The sequence below is a fragment of the Nerophis lumbriciformis genome, linkage group LG02 (assembly GCF_033978685.3).
Source record: "Nerophis lumbriciformis linkage group LG02, RoL_Nlum_v2.1, whole genome shotgun sequence".
NCBI lineage: Eukaryota > Metazoa > Chordata > Actinopteri > Syngnathiformes > Syngnathidae > Nerophis > Nerophis lumbriciformis.
Window position 1 is genome coordinate 37,648,459 of NC_084549.2, and position 18,525 is coordinate 37,666,983.

Below are 18,525 nucleotides of genomic sequence, written 5' to 3' on the forward strand. Positions count from 1 at the left end.
ATTTATTTACCCTAGACTTTGACTCCTTTTTCGACTAGTTGATCTGCCGTTTCTCTCTACTGCTCTGCCCCCCTCTCCTGCACGGAGAGGTTATCAGGTGGCCACGGATCAGATTCTACGGAGGACGCGCTAGCTGTTCCAAGTCGGCACCCGGGATAGACCACTCCTCTTTGCATCAGTCGATGACGTCTCTGCGCTGCTGACTTGTCTCAATTCAAAATGTTCCCCTGCTGGCCCCACTATGAACTGAACTCTCACATTATTAACCCTATCCACCAGGCATCCATTGCTCGGGTCACCCAAGAGGGACATATGCGGTCCCTTCCAGGGTTTCACGTCGTTCCCATTGGGTTGAGTTTTTCTTGCCCTGATGTGGGATCTGAGCCGAGGATGTTGTTGTGGCTTGTGCAGCCCTTTGAGACATTTGCGAATAAGGCCTATATAAATAATCTTTGAATGATAGACTAATAGACTAAAAAAACTACTTTGTCCCACACGCCATCAGACTGTACAACTCCTCTCTGGGGGGTGGGGGGGTTGTACTAGGATGACAGGGGATGCAAAACAATAACATATTTTGAAATAAACTGCAACAAAAAATAACAATGAATACATTTTCATAACATTAACTACTGCCTAGTTTCTCTTGTTATATTCTTATTTTTACTGTTATATTTGTATTCTTACTGTTGCTTTTTATTTTTATTCTTATTGTAATATGTTCTATTTTATTTCCATTTATACCCCCTTTATTTACTTTTTACTTAGTTTTTAAATTCGATCTCAATTCTGTACACTGCTGCTGGAATTAAAATTTTCCTGAGGGAACTCTCCTGAAGGAATCAATAAAGTACTATCTAGCTATCTATCTAATTGATTGATATATCACATCAAGTAACCTTTGCCTTGTTAAAACACTTTCATGATCAAATCATCAATGTTCTGCCTACATCAGCCTCACTGGGAGACTCAGCACAGCACTCATTTGCTTCACCGGTTACCACGGTGATGAGATTCTTAAAAATTATTCAAAAACAATGTCTGTAGGCCATTTATAGGAATATACAGTATGTCAGAAGAAAGCAGCATGGTTGACTATTTTTTGGCTGCATTTATCGGCGTGCTGTCCTTGGACCTTGCAGTGCATGTTCTCTGCAGATGCTGCATTGCTGCAATGCTCTGCAGTAATTACGTCCACTCACATTGTCGCATCAGCCTGCTGCAACTACAAGGATAAGGGTTCTGTGCAAGGCCACTCGTCAAAATATTCTAATAGGGTATGGGAGGGGGGTTTTGTCAAAAGAGTGGTCAAACTAGGACAACATATGCCAAAAAACGTTCCACTGAATCTTAACTTTGAGATGATCGCAGTCCTACGTGTCCCAGGACACATTAAGGCAACTCTTCTATGTCTTTATTGAAAAGAGAACACACAGGTGCCACTAAAGAAAGAGAGAGAGAGGGTGGAAGGGAATGAAAATAAGCGAGAGAGAGAAAAAGGAGGGGTGTGAGGGAGGTATAGGAGGAGACTTGGGAGATTTCAGACAGGAATAGGAGCAGAGCAGCAATTGAAAAACAGCTGTCCGGCAGACGTCGCAGTCAACTGAAGTGCAGCCCTGAGGCAGAGACAGGAGGCAGGACGGTGTCAACGCGCCTTAAAGACAAGCCACTGAACACACACACACACACGGCACACACACACACACGGCACACAGCACAGAGTGCAGGGATCAGGAGCTGAGGCACCACCGTGAAAGATTATCCACATCAAAAGGTGAGTTTCCATTTGTAATGTAAGTCATTTTACTACCCAGGCGGTTCTTTTTAAACCAGCTGCTTTTTGAAGACACGTGTAGCGTAAAGCAGGTTGAAGAAGTCCAGAAGATACTCTCAAGACTTAAGAAATATGGCTCCTCGAAGGAGAAGTGCACATCAACTGTAAGGCATGCTCATGTCAATATCAGAACTGCCGTCGCGTTTCCCTCCCCAAGTGGAACAGATTGGAGTTGGGTGAATTTCAACAGACAAAACAGAAAAATGACTTGAGACTGGGGGAATTCTTTTCATGTGCTTCGATTCGGGTTCTTAGGCACTCATCTCACGCCAAGGATAATGCTGGCCTGGGCTAGCCATGCTTGCGGGTGGTAAAAAGGGGAGCAAGATAGACAGAACAAATGCTCCACCCTGCTATTCACACCGCCACCAGGCCCCTCACAAGTAGAGCCTTTGCCTATAATTGAGTTGTGTTTTTCATTAAGTCTATTCCAGGGCTACTAGTTGCACTTGAAATAAACGGGTGCTTTCAACCTTTCTGAAGCATTATAGAAGTCAACGCCGTGGTTGAATGCTATGTAGAAAACCGCCTTTAAAGTCGTACTGTGAATTACACCCAGTGGAAGAATTTGTCACCTATTTGAGGATAATTAGAGGTGCAGTTTGCAGCGGGCTAAATAATACAAGAACACCACCAATGGCCAGCATGTTAATAAGTGTGGCCTGAACAGGTTTAACAAATGCATGTCTACTTTTGTCACAATTCAACTTTTTAACCAGTGCTGTTCGACTTTGAATAAAACATGCTCTCATGGCTGTCAATAACAGTGTTCTGGCGAGACATGCTCCCCATTGGTACTCATGCAGCCCCTGCATCTGTGCACATGTATGAATCAAAGGAATGCGGAAATGTAATCATGCATTGAAGGCATCTTTCACATGAGTGCAATCGTTACACTAAATAACACTATGTAATTTATTTTTTTCATTTAATAAACGTGTCTCACACTACAATCGACCTAATGTAGAATTTATTATGTGAAGGTTTAATGTGAAAATGTTGAGAAGCAAAAAACCTAATGAATTATAACATTTGATCATTAAATACTAGAATAAAACATGTATAATAAATGACAAAATGAAAAAAATTGCATTATTTAGTGTAACAAATGTACTCACGAGTAAGATTTCTTTAATGCGCAATTACCGTATTTTTCGGACTGTAAGTCGCAGTTTTTTTCTTAGTTTGGCCGGACTCCAGTACGATTTATATAGGTTTTTATCCTTATTAATTAAGCATTTTCGGCAGGTGCGACTTATACTCCGGTGCGACTTATACTCCGAAAAATATGGTACATTTCCGCATTTCTTGGATTCATTATGTCAACAACGACAGCGAAAAACGACAAAGAGAGAAATAAAACGAGAGTAAATATTGGCGTTGCTTTTGAGCAGTGGAAAGATTGTCAAGATGTGTTGTTGGAACCATGGTAGCTATGAAAAGTAAGAAGCTACTTAGCCAACAGGAAGTAATACGTGACGCAAGGTGAACATATGTCTGCAGCTCTAAATATATCTTGCGGTGTCCCCCACACAGATCAATAATGGGAACAAGATTGTTAAATTTCTATATAAATGACATTAGTAGAATTACAAAGGACTTGAAAGTTAGTACTATTTGCAAACAATATGACCACATTTTGTTCAGGAGAGAACACAGAAGCTAATACAAATAATAACAGAAAACATTGTTAAATTAAAGAGATGGTTTGACAAAATCAGACTATCCTTGAATATCAGTAAAACTAAAATAATGTTATTCAGAAACAGTAGCAATGAAAGTCGAACACAAATGCAAAAAGATAGAGTATACATTGAAAGGGTAAAATAACTCCAATGCCTATGCGCAATAATAGATAATACAATTAACTGGAAATGTTCATATAAAAGTATACAACATAAGGTAACAATACATATTTCAATAATGAATAAAAGCAAAATATGTTCGGACCAACAATCACTCCATATTCTCTACAGCTTGCTAGTGTATCCGAGTTGTGTAGAAGTATGGGGAAATAACTACAAAATGCAAATCAGCTTTATTTGCTGTTTTTTCAAATAGGCTAAACATTCAAAAAGAGTTAACATTGCTAGCTAACCTTTGCCAAAATTGTTATTTGTCATTAGGTGACAACAAGTATAATTAATTTCACCCTGCTTCTGCTGACATTGCATCCTTTATATTGTATGTTTTTACGTCTGACAACACAACAGCTAGTATAGTACATTTATATTGACCAGTTAGTGCCAAAAAAGTTTGGTGTTTGACAAAATGTTACTTTCGTCTCAGTTTATTTCGAACATGCATACAATACAATATATTTTCAGTTCTTTCATTACAGCACGTCCGAAAAGGAGTTGGAAGAAGCTGAGCTTATTTAATCCTACCCCTTTTCATACCAAAGCAATTGTATCCTATTTTCTTGTTCTCTGTAACATAACAGTGAACAAATAAATACCAAACAAATAATATACCATACTAAGTAAACAAATATTAAATACATAAATTATCTTTGTCTCAATAAAAAATAAAAAATAAACATTTATAAAAAAAAACAAAGTAACTGAAAAATCAAGTTTTGATGTTAAATTTTTAAAAATACATCAGTGTGTTCAAAATTTTAAAAACGTTTTTTTTCAGGTGGAATACAATTATGATTCACTCAGGTAAATCTTTCAAACCAATATTTTTTTTTTTCATTTTTCACTTTCATATATTTACATTTTTCAGATTTAAATCATCTCCTCCCCAAGTGGAGGAGTTCAAGTACCTCGGAGTCTTGTTCACGAGTGAGGGAAGAGTGGATCGTGAGATCGACAGGCGGATCGGTGCGGCGTCTTCAGTAATGCGGACGCTGTATCGATCCGTTGTGGTGAAGAAGGAGCTGAGCCGGAAGGCAAAGCTCTCAATTTACCGGTTGATCTACGTTCCCATCCTCACCTATGGTCATGAGCTTTGGGTTATGACCGAAAGGACAAGATCACGGGTACAAGCAGCCGAAATGAGTTTCCTCCGCCCGGTGGCGGGGCTCTCCCTTAGAGATAGGGTGAGAAGCTCTGCCATCCGGGAGGAGCTCAAAGTAAAGCCGCTGCTCCTCCACATCGAGAGGAGCCAGATGAGGTGGTTCGGGCATCTGGTTAGGATGCCACCCGAACGCCTCCCTAGGGAGGTGTTTAGGGCACGTCCGACCGGTAGGAGGCCGCGGGGAAGACCCAGGACACGTTGGGAAGACTATGTCTCTCGGCTGGCCTGGGAACGCCTCGGGGTCCCACAGGAAGAGCTGGACGAAGTGGCTGGGGAGAGGGAAGTCTGGGCTTCCCTGCTTAGGCTGCTGCCCCCGCGACCCGACCTCGGATAAGCGGAAGAAGATGGATGGATGGATGGATGGAGATTTAAATCATATTTTTCAGAGTTTCAATTTTTTTCAGTTTTTGATCTTTCTTTGTCTTGGATTTTGTTTACTTTGGCCCAAATTTACAATCTCAGAACAGGCAGAGGCTATGACGGTGTGACACCAAACGGACTCCTGAGTTCAGTTCAAAACTTGGGAGACAAACATTGTTGCTGCAATTTTCTAAAAAAAACCACTAGAATATATTGGGGCGGTATAGCTCGGTTGGTAGAGCGGCCGTGCCAGCAACTTGAGGGTTCCAGGTTCGATCCCCGCTTCCGCCATCCTGGTTACTGTCATTGTGTCCTTGGGCAAGACACTTTACTCACCTGCTCCCAGTGCCACCCACACTGGTTTAAAAATGTAACTTAGATATTGGGTATCTCAATGTAAAGCGCTTTGAGTCACTTGAGAAAAAGCGCTATATAAATGTAATTCACAATATTCCTGTTCTAAAGAGGAACTTGAACCCCTGTAAACACATTGGCGAATCCTTGCATTACATTTTAACTTTGAAAGCAAACATAAAAAAACAATGTCCAAACTTGTGCTTTACCTAATTGAGGCGGTCCTCAAGGCACCCCTTTAAGTCCTTTCCTTTTTGTCAGTTACATGTTTTTTTGTAATGGGATTTATGTAACTGAGGTGTTGCTGTAGCTTGTTTACTTCAGATACAGTCAGTAGTGATTTATTAAACTTTTTTAGTTACACTAGTAGAGTTCCTGAAGGTTCCATTTTAGATGCTCTCTTTTTCATCTTTTGGGCTATTCAACTGGTAGCCCGCAAGTTTAGTTAAAAAACTTGAGAGTTTCAAAGTTTTGCAGCAGATTCTTAAAAACACAAGGGTACTGTCATAGAGATGATCTTCGACTAGCTTTTTTGCAGAATGTCTTTAAAAACAGCAGAGCGCTCCTGTAACTTTGACAAAATAAATAGATCAAACTCAAATGTCTTCTGTAGAGGATGCTGGTTGTCCAGAATATGCTAACCAAGACTAATAGTGAAGGGAGCAGCTTTCTAGAAATGTGTCCCCCAGAACAAATTAGTGCAATATCCAAGCCCTAAAAGCAACAGTGTAACGGCTGTAAACTGCACCTATAAATGGGTCGTATTTGTATAGCGCTTTTCTACCTTTTTAAGGAACTCAAAGCGCTTTGACACTATTTTCCACATTCACCCATTCACACACACACATTCACACATTCACACATTCACACACTGATGGCGGGAGCTGCCATGCAAGGCGCTAACCAGGCCCATCAGGAGCAAGGGTGAAGTGTCTTGCTCAAGGACACAACGGACGTGACTAGGATGGTAGAAGGTAGGGATTGAACCAGTAACCCTCAGATTGCTGGCACGGCCACTCTCCCAACTTCGCCACGCCGTCCCCCTAACTAACTATAATTATCAAACATGTTAGCGCTATTTTCAACAAGCGTAATTCCATCTTCAGAGGAAATATTTAGAGGATGCATCATTTCTATTTGAGACAAATCGCAGAGTCACATGCAGGTCATGAGTAACAGCTGCCATTCGAGCTCAGTGTGGAGCCACAGCGAAACTGCAATGCTGTCATTGGGTTACTCCACTAATAATATACTGACCCAGTTGTATCGCACGTGACTTCGTCCCCGAATGCCCACACAAATCCCGAGCCACAAGTTGAACTGCCAGACAGCAAAATCTTTCATCACCTTGCGCCTTATGCCGCCCCCACACTAATAACTAAGCCTCTGATGAGGCAAAGCTCAGTCAGTATTTAAGAGGCTGGAGCAGCTCCAGGTCACTTCATGCCCACACAGATAGCTGCTGCTGACCCAATGACTCTGTGGTTTATCTTGCTGGATGGATGCTCAGTCAAGTATATTTAAAGGTGGGGGGTGGGGGGGACGGTGCTATCATATTCCCACTTCCGGGGAGGTGTAAATGAAAACCACGAGTGCATTCTCTTGTGGCGGCACTGCTGGGTTCAGACTGGTCAACACGTGCCACAGTACCCTTGTTTGGACAAGTCCCAAACGCAGGGTGCAAATCTGAGCCTCTGCAGAAAACACTATTAAGAGCCAGTGTTGACTTAAATATATTCATTTGATCTGCAAATGTTTACTTGTTCTGAAGACCTTGAACTGTTGTTGTTAACTCAGAACAAGCTCGACTAGCATTTCTATGATTCTTGAGATTCTCTCGTGATCATCCTCAAGAGAATTTGGTTTCGCCTTACCACGCCTCATGCAGGTGTGTTATGTGTGTTGGCAGCAGAAGCCAAAACCGGCATGATTGTTTTCCTCATACTTTTGCGGGAACTGCTGGAATTCCTCTCATGTTTGCTACAAATGAGCCTTCTACAGGATGTCTAATGTGAGGAGGGTCAGACCATCAGGCTTTCGCCACGCCAGCTGACTAATATTGACCTTGGCTGAGACGTGCAGGGTGATGCTCTCCCTGTGAGAGTACCAAGTCAGGTCCATGCAGGCCAGGGCGTTTAAGCCCTAAGTATGCGATACAATAGAGATATTCAACTAAATTCTTTTGGGGGGCCACATTTCCAGAAAGCTAAAGACTTGGAGGCTGGATTTTTTCCTTCACTATTTGACTTATTGTGTATATTCCGTAGAACCAGTGCCCTATACAGTGGATCATTGATTTTGGTCTATCTATTGTGTCACAGTTACAGGAGCGCTCTGCTGTTCTTAAAGGGGAAGTGCACATTTTTTTGGGAATTTTGCCAATCGTTCACAATCAATATGAGAGACAAGAAGACAAAACGTTTTTGTTTTTCTCGGTGTCTAATATATAACAACGTTCTAGGTGGCTAGCAATGTAGCAGATAAGAGCAATCAATTCTGCCACTAAATCACTTTAAAAATGCATTCAAAAACCGTCAACAATACTTCATTTACGTTCCGTAACCCGTATAATAACCAAACTGTAGTGACATTGTTATCGTAAAAGCAAACACTAAGGAACAATTCTTCTAATGGCCGTGCGCGACCCGAGGGTCCCTGGTTCAATCCCCACCTAGTACCAACCTCGTCATGTCCGTTGTGTCCTGAGCAAGACACTTCACCCTTGCTCCTGATGGGTGCTGGTTAGCGCCTTGCATGGCAGCTCCCTCCATCAGTGTGTGAATGTGTGTGTGAATGGGTAAATGTGGAAGTAGTGTCAAAGCGCTTTGAGTACCTTTAAGGTAGAAAAGCGCTATACAAGTACAACCCATTTATCATTATAACACATCGGCGTGCTTCGGTATTAGCCGTAGAAGCTAACTACGGCAAGAGATAAGATACTTTCTACGTCAGCATGAAACACGTTTGAGTTTGTAATGCACAACACAAAGCAATTGAACACAAATCTGTACTGACTGAAAAATATGAACAATCATACTACAGTGTCTGTAAAGTATTAGCCCACATTTCATGTTTTGTTTGTACACAGCTAGCCAGAGAGCGTATGTACTATAGTTGTAATAACACGCATGACGTGCTGCGTGTATCATGATCAAAATAAAGTGTGACTCACTCCATGGACAGTTGTCTGTTTGGTCCAGCTGGCCAAAGACATTTTTCCTGGTTTATTTGGGTAAGCACACCATTTATGCCAAAATAGCTTGGCTTCATGTTCCACATTTTGCAGCTTCGATTCACTTTCACTTCTCTCTCTTGGCTTCCGTCTGCTCCAACATCTCACTCTTCCTTCGAGCTCGCTTCTATAACCAGCAGTTCATGCTCCATAAATTCAAATTCAAAAAGATAAGGTTGTGAATCCTCATTTGTCCAAAAATAGTCATCTCCGTTGTTTGTTACCAAATCTGCCATGATTAGAACTCACTCGCATGTTTGTATCCGGAAGGAGTTGTTTCCAGAAGTCAGTTGTGCGCTGCTATGGAAACAGAAATAATTGCACCAAAGAATTAGTTCCCGCATTGATCAAACTAAAGAAAATACGGTGAATATTGTACATATTACATATTGTTATGAATGTGTCTGTTACTACATTATATATATAGTAGTCTTGCAGTGTGTGTATAAAACATTGATGGAGGGTTTTAAAGTTTTTTAGAGGGCTTTGAAGGCTACTACGATGACTCCCTTTTGCCACATCTACCAAGCATTTTTTTATCATCTTTAAAATCCCCCCAAAAAGACATATGTGTTCTTGTCTCTCATAATACAGGCAAAATTCCAAAAGTGCAGTTCCCTTTTTTTTTTTTCCTTTGATAAAAAAAATAGTTTGATAGATTTCAAAAATGAAAAGCAACTTGAGAATGCATCCATCCATCCATTTTCTACCGCTTGTCTCTTTTTGGGGTCGCGGGGAGTGCTGGAGCCTATCTCAGCTGCATTCGGGCGGCAGGCGGGGTCTTTAGAATGCAGATCAACATAATTACTCCCATTCTTGTATGTTGCATGCTTATGTTGCATTATTGTGTCGCTACTTCATGCGAGGCAGAAAATAAAATACACATGCAACCAAAACAAGCGTAGTACCAAAGTTTCCTTGACAACATAAGACTTTTCCACTTCTACATACAGTAAACTTGGGTAGAAAGCATGAACTTAAACAAGTGATTAATTATGCTTTAATAGACACTGCAGTCTTTCTCTTGTCCTTTCTGATTTATTTTATTTATAAGGTTTAGCAAAGTAATGCCATGTCTACACAAACACGGATAGTTTAAAAAATGCACATTTAGCCCACTTTGGTGTATAGAAAAAAAACACCAGTGGAGTTTTTACCAAACAAAATCTCTCTCCTCATGAAAGCGCTTTCATATGCTCTGCCATGCTTTTTGTAGAGTCAGAAATCTGAAAAAGCCGCCACAGTTGACTTGGCCACGCATTAAAACGCATCTGTTCTTTATTAAAGTGCTGCATTATATGTACAATTACGTGTACAAATGGAAACCAGCACCAGAAAGTAAATTACTTCATTAATGTATCAGCCGCACCTACCTAATTTTTTGACACTTTTTATTTTGTATATATATATTGGCTGCACAAGCCTATAAGCAGCAGGTGTACACATTGAAACATGAAATATTTACAGGCGATTGTGTTCATTCACAAATTTAACAAAAAGCAGCACCTGTAATTCCGCATACAGGAAGTAGCCTACCGGAAAGCAATGTCTTTGTCCAATTTCAACGGCCGGGTCAATCATCTTTGGCTTTGAGGCTGCGTCTTGTGCATTTTTTGGTTTTCTTCATGACGAGGGTGAGTTCAGCCGGATAGTGTGAGTGCGTTTGATTAAATGTGACCCGTTCTGCAATTTCATTGGTCTGATGTGGCATGGCAAAATTTATTGGCAGCAAGTGAAGCTTCTGAACCAGGAAAAATCCAAACATTAGCTGCAGCATTGTGTAAAGCACAAGTTTAAAGCGTGTGAAAAACAGTTATGGTACTCGCGTTCTGTATTTTTAAGGAAGGTTTAAAACATTTTGTAAATTATTTATGATGCAAACCAAAAAGCTCAGGTTTCCAAAATGCTTGGAAAAATATGCCTTTAAAATATGGATGTTAGTGTGGACACCTCTTACACATTCAAAACTGCTATCATTAGTGCAGTAACACACTGATACACAGGAACTATTGAGTGTTGCTAACGTCAGTATAGATAGCACTTGTGTCCAAATGGCCTTTACTATAGTGAAAGTATTTCCCCTTGTATACAGTATGAAAATGCTAAAATTTATGTTAAAATGGACATCAGCGTATCAGTAAGTGCTGGTCAGTGGAATAAACACAGCCTACTTAAAATGTTTTTTGATAAGGCTGATGCAGTGTGGAGGGTCCTTTTATTTCACAAGTGTGTTAGGTTTTTTTTTTTTTAGAGTGGACTGTTTTTCAGTGGTGTGCAGTCAGATGGTCACTTCTGACAGACTTCAAAAGTAAATGTCTATAAATGGGCACGCTCTCTCTTGGCTATTGCCACACACGTACACACACATACCATACACACAGAGAGTCTGCAAGTGTTTTCTCTTTGTCTTAACAATCTCTCACTATATCTGCCGTTTTACAGAGTCCATCCCAGACTTTAGCATGTAGTGACTTCCTCTGTTTTGTTTGTAATGGAAAAGGCGGAGAGAAGGTAGCGGGCAATCAAGAATCGTCATCAAATTCCCTCACTGATGTTGACTCGATGTAATGGGTTTTTGCGCTATCTCGCAGCTTTTTCATTAAAAGTTAATCTTGTGTTGGTCAAAGCCAAATCACTTCACAATCTGCATCACCTTCTTTCTTAAAATCCACTTGCTCTGATTATATTGCTTAAATCCTTTAACCCTTTCCATTCGCTCTTGTGATGCTCGTGCGGTAGCAGGGTGCCCTCCACTCGTCTAATTAAAAACCCCTTTTCCGCCCCTTCTCCTAATGTGCTTGCCAGCTGTTCTACATTAACACATCCACAGCCTTGTGGACCAAAGGAGGTTCACGTGAAAAGAACAGCAGCCTCATCCTGCTTAGATCAGCCTAATGTTTTTAATCTCTCTTGCAAGACCCCAAGTGTATTCCTTTTGTAGCGTCTTTTAAAAGATTTGTTCACTTTGTTCCTCATGGTCTGACCTGTTCTTGCTAGACAGACCAATTGAGACCAGGAGGTCTCAATCCTAACTTCCCCACAGGCCAATATTTATTTTTCCATTATTCACCCACGTGGCACATTACAATGTCTTGCCCCGAGACAGAGCGTCAACAGGAACATGAAGTCAGACAGGACACACACTAAGGACATAATTCAAGTCCAAAAGCAGCAACAACATGAAATTATTGTTATTGTGGGATGTACAGTATTACCTACGGTTTCCAAGAAAATGCCGATCAAATACATCAAAGTTTTATTTCCGATATTATAATTAATCCTTAATCCGACAATCAACAATATTAACACAAAACACATTTTATAGACAATAATTGTAGCTTTATCGTGACAATGCATGTTGATCACACATTCTACTGTACAGTAGCTGTGTCACGCAAATTTGACAGTGACAAGCGAACGAACGCGTTCTCAACCCAATGTAGAGTACTTGGAAGGTCGGATATTTTGGGCGGCTCTTACGGGGCCAAATTATGGCAGGGATGCTTGAAACTCATATTTTTGCTTGCAACTTGTAGACATTGTAAGGGTAAAAGAAAACACATTTTTGGGTGTAATAATAAATGATAAAATGAATTGGAAATCTCATGTAAAAAATATACAACATAAAGTAGCAAGAAACACGTCAATAATGAATAAAGCAAAATATGTTCTGGAACAAAAATCACTTCATATGCTTTACTCTCACTATTGTTACCATATCTGAGTTATCGTGCAGAAATATGGGGAAACAATTACAAATGTATGCTTCATTCACTAACTGTGTTACAAAAAAAGTCAATTAAAATAATACATCATGTTGGATATAGAGAACATACAAACCCTTCATTTGTTGAATCACAAATATTGAAATTCAACAATTTGGTGCATTTGCAAACAGCTAAAATGATGTACAAAGAAAGCTATAACCTGCTACCCAAGCATGTACAACAATTCTTCTCAACAAAAGAGGAGAAATATAACTTTAGAGGAAAATCTAATTTAAAACATTTGTATGCTCATACAACACTTAAATCCTTTGGCATATCAGTATGTGGAATTCAATTATGGAATGGATTAACCAAATAAATCAAACAAAGCACCAATATGATTCACTTTAAGAGACTGTTCGAACTACAAGTGTTCACAAAGTACACATAACTCTAATTATGATAAACATCTTAAACCTTTTTTTTTTGTCTTTCTTTTTTTTTAAATACATTTTTTTTATTTAGACAAAGATTATTTATGTATTTAATATTTGTTTGCTTACTATGGTCTATTATTTGTTTGTTCGCTGTTATGTTACAGAAAACAAGAAAATAGGATAAAATTGTTATGGTATGAAAAGGGGTACGATTAAGTAAGCTCAGCTTCTTCCTACTCCTTTTCGGACGTGCGGTAATGAAACAACTGGAAATATGTGATGCATTACATTGAATTGCATGCATGTTCGAAATAAACTGAAACTGAACTGAACTGAAGGAAACTCTCTTAAGTTGTGTATCACTGTATTACAAAAAACAAGGCTCAACCATGACTGTAATATCTAACGCATTCATTCAAAATTGTTCCTGTATGAGTAAAAATGCTGACATTTTTTGTGCCTGTCTTTTATTTCAGACATCGACTAGAATCCTCCGCTCAATCCTGGCTGCAGCTGTTGAGAAGCATGTGTGATACCTGCATGGCCGACGGGATATTGAGAATGTAACTCCAGCCTCTCCTCGGGGATCTCAAACATCCACAAGTTCTAGAGCAACTTCAGCTTTTGTCGGAGTCCTGCAGTCACAGCCATGCCAGCGAAAGCTCCAATTTACCTGAAACCCACCAACACTAAGAAGGGGAAGAAATGTCGCCTTCGAGACATTTTGTCACCGGACCTGATCAGTCCGCCACTTGGCGATTTTCGACACACTATTCACATAGGTAGAGGGGGACAGAGAGATACCTTTGGGGACATGTCCTTCCTCCAGGGGAAATATGAACTCTTACCAGGGAAGGGGGAACCTCAGTATGGCGTCCAAAGTGAGTTCCTGCGAGCAAACAGTACAGGTGATGCTTTATATGTGGATACCCCATCTCCTGTCCTCAAAAACGCCATCTCCCTCCCAACCATCGGTGGCTGTCAGGCACTGACCCTCCCACTCATTTCCTCCGCTGTCTTCTCAATACCTCCTGAGCCGCTGGGGGACATAACGGGCTCTACAACGGGCTCTACACTGTCCCAGAAAACTGACAGTGTTGAGGACGTGGAGATTGTGCAGATTGACACTCTGTTGCATCCTACTGACAACTTCAGCAGCAAGGCTCCACGTGTTCCACGGAAACCTGGCTCTGCAACGTGGTCTACAACGGGGTCTACACTGCCCCAGAAAACCGACAGTGTTGAGGACGTGGAGATTGTGCAGATTGACACTTTGTTGCATCCTACTGACAACTTCAGCAGCAAGGCTCCACGTGTTCCACGGAAACCTCGCTCTGCAACGTGGTCTACAACGGGATCTACACTTCCCCAGAAAACCGACAGTGTTGAGAACGTGGAGATTGTGCAGATTGACACTTTGTTGCATCCTACTGACAACTTCAGCAGCAAGGCTCCACGTGTTCCACGGAAACCTCGCTCTGCAACGCGGTCTACAACGGGATCTACACTGCCCCAGAAAACTGACAGTGTTGAGGATGTGGAGATTGTGCAAATTGACACTTTGTTGCATGCTACTGACAACTTCAGCAGCAAGGCTCCACGTGTTCCACGAAAACCTGGCTCTGCAACGTGGTCTACAACGGGGTCTACACAGCCCCAGAAAACTGACAGTTTTGAGGACGTGGAGATTGTGCAGATTGACACTTTGTTGCATCCTACTGACAACTTCAGCAGCAAGGCTCCACGTGTTCCACCGAAACCTGGCTCTGCAACGTGGTCTACAATGGGGTCTACACTGCCCCAGAAAACTGGAAGTGTTGAGGACGTGGAGATTGTGCAGATGGACACTTTGTTGCATCCTACTGACAACTTCAGCAGCAAGGCTCCACGTGTTCCCCTGAAACCTGACGTCCTTCTAGACCGCCTGCAGAAGACGACAAAGCCCAACTCTAAACTCAACTCAGTCACCAAAGCTAACATCGCGAACAAACGAGTAAGTAGGATTGAGAAGCCATCTTGCTATTACATCCACGGTCACAGTAACACTAACTACATAGCTAACGGAAGTCTTCACAGCAATGCAAGCAGCGATAGCTTTGAAAGTTTTTATACAAAAGAGGACGATAAGACCAAAATCTACCATGACAAAGTTTATCTCCATAACAGGAGCAAAGTTTTTGGACATTTTACCAATGACATTAACTTGGAGTTGAAGGCGCAGGCGCTCTCCAAGTGCAATGGAGACTGGGTGGACAGAGACAGCGGCGTGGAGGAGGGACGCATCTGTGATTTTGACTTGGACTTTTCCAAAGAGAAGAGCACATCACAGGAGTCGCTCACTCGGATCACAGGCTCACTGCTCTCCCTTGAACTTGATCTGGGTCCATCCATCATGGATGATGTGCTCAACATAATGGATAAACCCGCAGTGAAGAGCAGGCCTTGAGCAGCACTGAGGAGTAAAGGGAGTGATCACGTTATCAAACTTCAGGCATCAGGAGAGAAATGACTCAAAATGGGAAGATGGCAGAATCAGGATACAGCATTTAAATGAGAGATGTTAGCGCTCTCTATGTTTTTATTATCAAAACATATAACTATTCTGGTTTCTATGGAGTGTTCTTGTGCTTGTTTACTTTTGGCCATGCCGGCATGTTCATATGCATGCACTGTAGTTACTCTAATGTGCCTTTAATTATCATATTGTTGTAAATATTATCCTTAAGAGGCGTTCACACATCACCGTTTCATGGCATTTCTCAAACCACCGCGAACCACACGTCCCAACGATGAGAAAGGCTCTCCTTTCTCAACATGGCACAAACACGGATTGGTGCGGTAGAAACGCAGATTTTTCATAAAATGGGGCAGAGTCCTCTACCCTCTACTCCGCATCAACAACAGTGCTACCGCGCTATAACATGAGAGAAACATAGAAATGTAATAACTATTTGTGGCAGCATCTGACAAAGTTATGTGTTTCAGTTTTGCATCTCATTGCTCATAATTGTGGTGCGTTCCAGGAACCCTGAACATATTTTTCCCCTCGGCCATCAGACTCATGAACAATAACAAGATCTGATAGCTCAGTTACAGCTCATTTTTATTCCTATTCTGTGTTATGTGTTTTATGTTGTACGATTGCACCAAGAAAAATTCCTAGTTTGTGAACCCGTTCTCAAACAATGGCATTAAAAAAAAAACTATTCTAAAAGTTCGAAACAGAGCTTGTTTTTAAAGACAGGAAAGAATTAACCTCCAATAGACGCACTAATGATAATATAATAATGTATTATGATTATTATTATCCACTAACGGTAATCGTACATGAATCAGCTAATCTCTACACTATGAAGTAAAAGGAAACTTGACAGATTTGTAATCAAATGCAAGTGAATAATGGACACATTTTGCCTACTTTTTAGTACATTTGTCAGCACTGTTTTATTAAAAATAAGTCAATGAATTGTTTTGTTGTGCATGTACACATTCAGAGTGTGCGTATGTAGGACGGTAACTTTAGGTTTAGGGTAGGAGCCCAAAAGTAAGTCAATAATTTGTTTTGTTGTGCATGTAAACAAACTGAGTGTGCGTATGTAGGGCGGTGACATTAGGTTTAGGGTGGGGTGGTAACCCTTCAGGAGTCTAATAATAATGATAAATAAGTAATACCACTACACAAAGCCTAGGGCCTGTCCTGCGTGTCTGTGTTAACACGATATTATCCCAGATCTTATGGTGCAAACACGGATCTTGCTGTTCTTTACTTGGCAAAAAACAAGGCATTTTGATCATGGTCCATTTCAAACCCCCAAGACTGCTACAAAAAATTGAACATAGTTAAAGTTTTTGTCGGCCCCCAAAGGTTCTCAGGGTTCATGACTAATGAGTGACGGATGACCAGGGTTTGTGTGTGGTGTTAACATGGTGTTTGGTTGAGCACGGCAAATTGCCAAACCACCATTTGAACCGGCAATGTGTGAACGCCGCTTTATACGTCCTCTTTCAAGGACTTCCATGCAATATTAATTTTCTACACACATTTGAGTGGCAGACACGGTTTGTGTTTGTTTTTTTGTGTGTTATACAAAGCACTGTTTGGGTTTTGTCTCTTCATTGACTTGGAATTTTCTATGACAGAACACAATGCATAAATGTGTTTTGGAAATGTAACACGAATAAAATGTTTTTGTCCGATTATGCTTGTTTTTTTGAAAAACAAAGACATTCCCGAGGGAAATTAGAAAGTAGAGATTGACAGGAAGGACAGATTGGATTTATTTTCTGTCCTCTGACATTCCTTACATTCTGCCTCCTCACCCTGCAGTGGGAGCACCGGTGGGTCTTCACCAGGCGCCTGCACCATTTGTTTGCGTGTGGAGGGGACTTTGCAGAGGAGGGGTCTTTGACATTCTCCGCATACCAGCCGCGGAGCACAAGTGTCCTAGACCGGACATAAATCAGCTGTTTCAAGTGAGGGAGTGAGGCAGGGTCTTTGGTGTAGTCACAGTATCCATCAGTTAGAACATACAGAGCCATGGGGGTCGTAAACCACCCACTTACAACCTAAAAGCAAACTTTGGTTTGAAGCATCCTTTCCTTCAGTGCAGGCGCAATAAAGACATGTTGACCTCCGGCCAGGAAGAGAAAAGCAGCAAGTTGTAGGCTATTCAACCCACCAGTCCTATTTTTCATGATCTGTCTGCACATGTGCTGCTACACGCTTGTGGAGAAGGAGTATGGTTCTTTACGATTGTCATGGGAAGATATATTAACTAACCGGATTAAATTCCTATTCAGTCATTGACCGGGCCAATGTGGCTCTAGATATTCATAAACAACCACAAGCAGCTCATTCAAGGCATTTGCAGCAGCCATGAAACCAGATGTTTGAGTAAATGCAAGACAACTAATGTCATCACTAATGACAGTCCCCACCCCCCTAACCCCCTATTGGAAAATCCCAGCTTTGGTGTACAAAAAGTTTGAAAAGGCATACTTGAGTAATGAAAACCTAAGCTGTCAAGGTAATTACTGTTCTTACACCTTCAGAGGTACATTGCTGGCTTGATGACAGCCTTCCTCCTGTGGACCCCAAGCAAGATCCCTTAGGTTTCAAACAAAGACGGTGCTTGTGTAACATTTCAGAAACATTGTTGTAGGGATGCCAGATATCTTTGCACACAAAAATATGAGGAAATACCAATGTTTTATGGAATCCAGTGCAAATATTTGACATATATTTGACTCGGAACACTGCGTCCCTGTTACATGGCTGTGTATCCAACACTGAGGAACTATTTTCACGTTTCAACAGAGTAGAGGAAACTGTGACTAAATGTTTGTACGGCAACACAATCATTCCAGTGTGGTTCACTGGAGTCAATAAAGAGCTCATTTAGACATTAATGCTAAACATAATTACTTAATGTCAGCGAAAGCAGCTCGTGACTGGATTTTGTCACAACCCTGGAATTTTCCAACCATTACTTTCCATGGAAAAAAATAAAAAATGCAATTGGATTTACATTTACAATATATTCATCAATAGGAACGTACCAAACAGCAAATGCTAAT

General features: G+C 41.1%; 1 protein-coding gene across 1 annotated transcript; it reads left to right on the forward strand.

The window, feature by feature from the left end:
* Positions 1–1,539: 1,539 nt before the first annotated feature.
* cdc42ep3 (CDC42 effector protein (Rho GTPase binding) 3) lies at positions 1,540–17,145 on the forward strand. The gene is made up of 2 exons (XM_061962289.1): positions 1,540–1,774; positions 13,425–17,145. Exon 2 carries the CDS (start codon positions 13,598–13,600, stop codon positions 15,392–15,394), a length of 1,797 nt encoding a protein of 598 aa, XP_061818273.1. The 5' UTR covers positions 1,540–1,774; positions 13,425–13,597; the 3' UTR covers positions 15,395–17,145.
* Positions 17,146–18,525: the final 1,380 nt, after the last annotated feature.

Excerpts from the sequence above, each read along its gene's own strand:
- cdc42ep3 (XM_061962289.1), top strand. The coding sequence starts at position 13,598 with ATGCCAGCGAAAGCTCCAATTTACCTGAAACCCACCAACACTAAGAAG.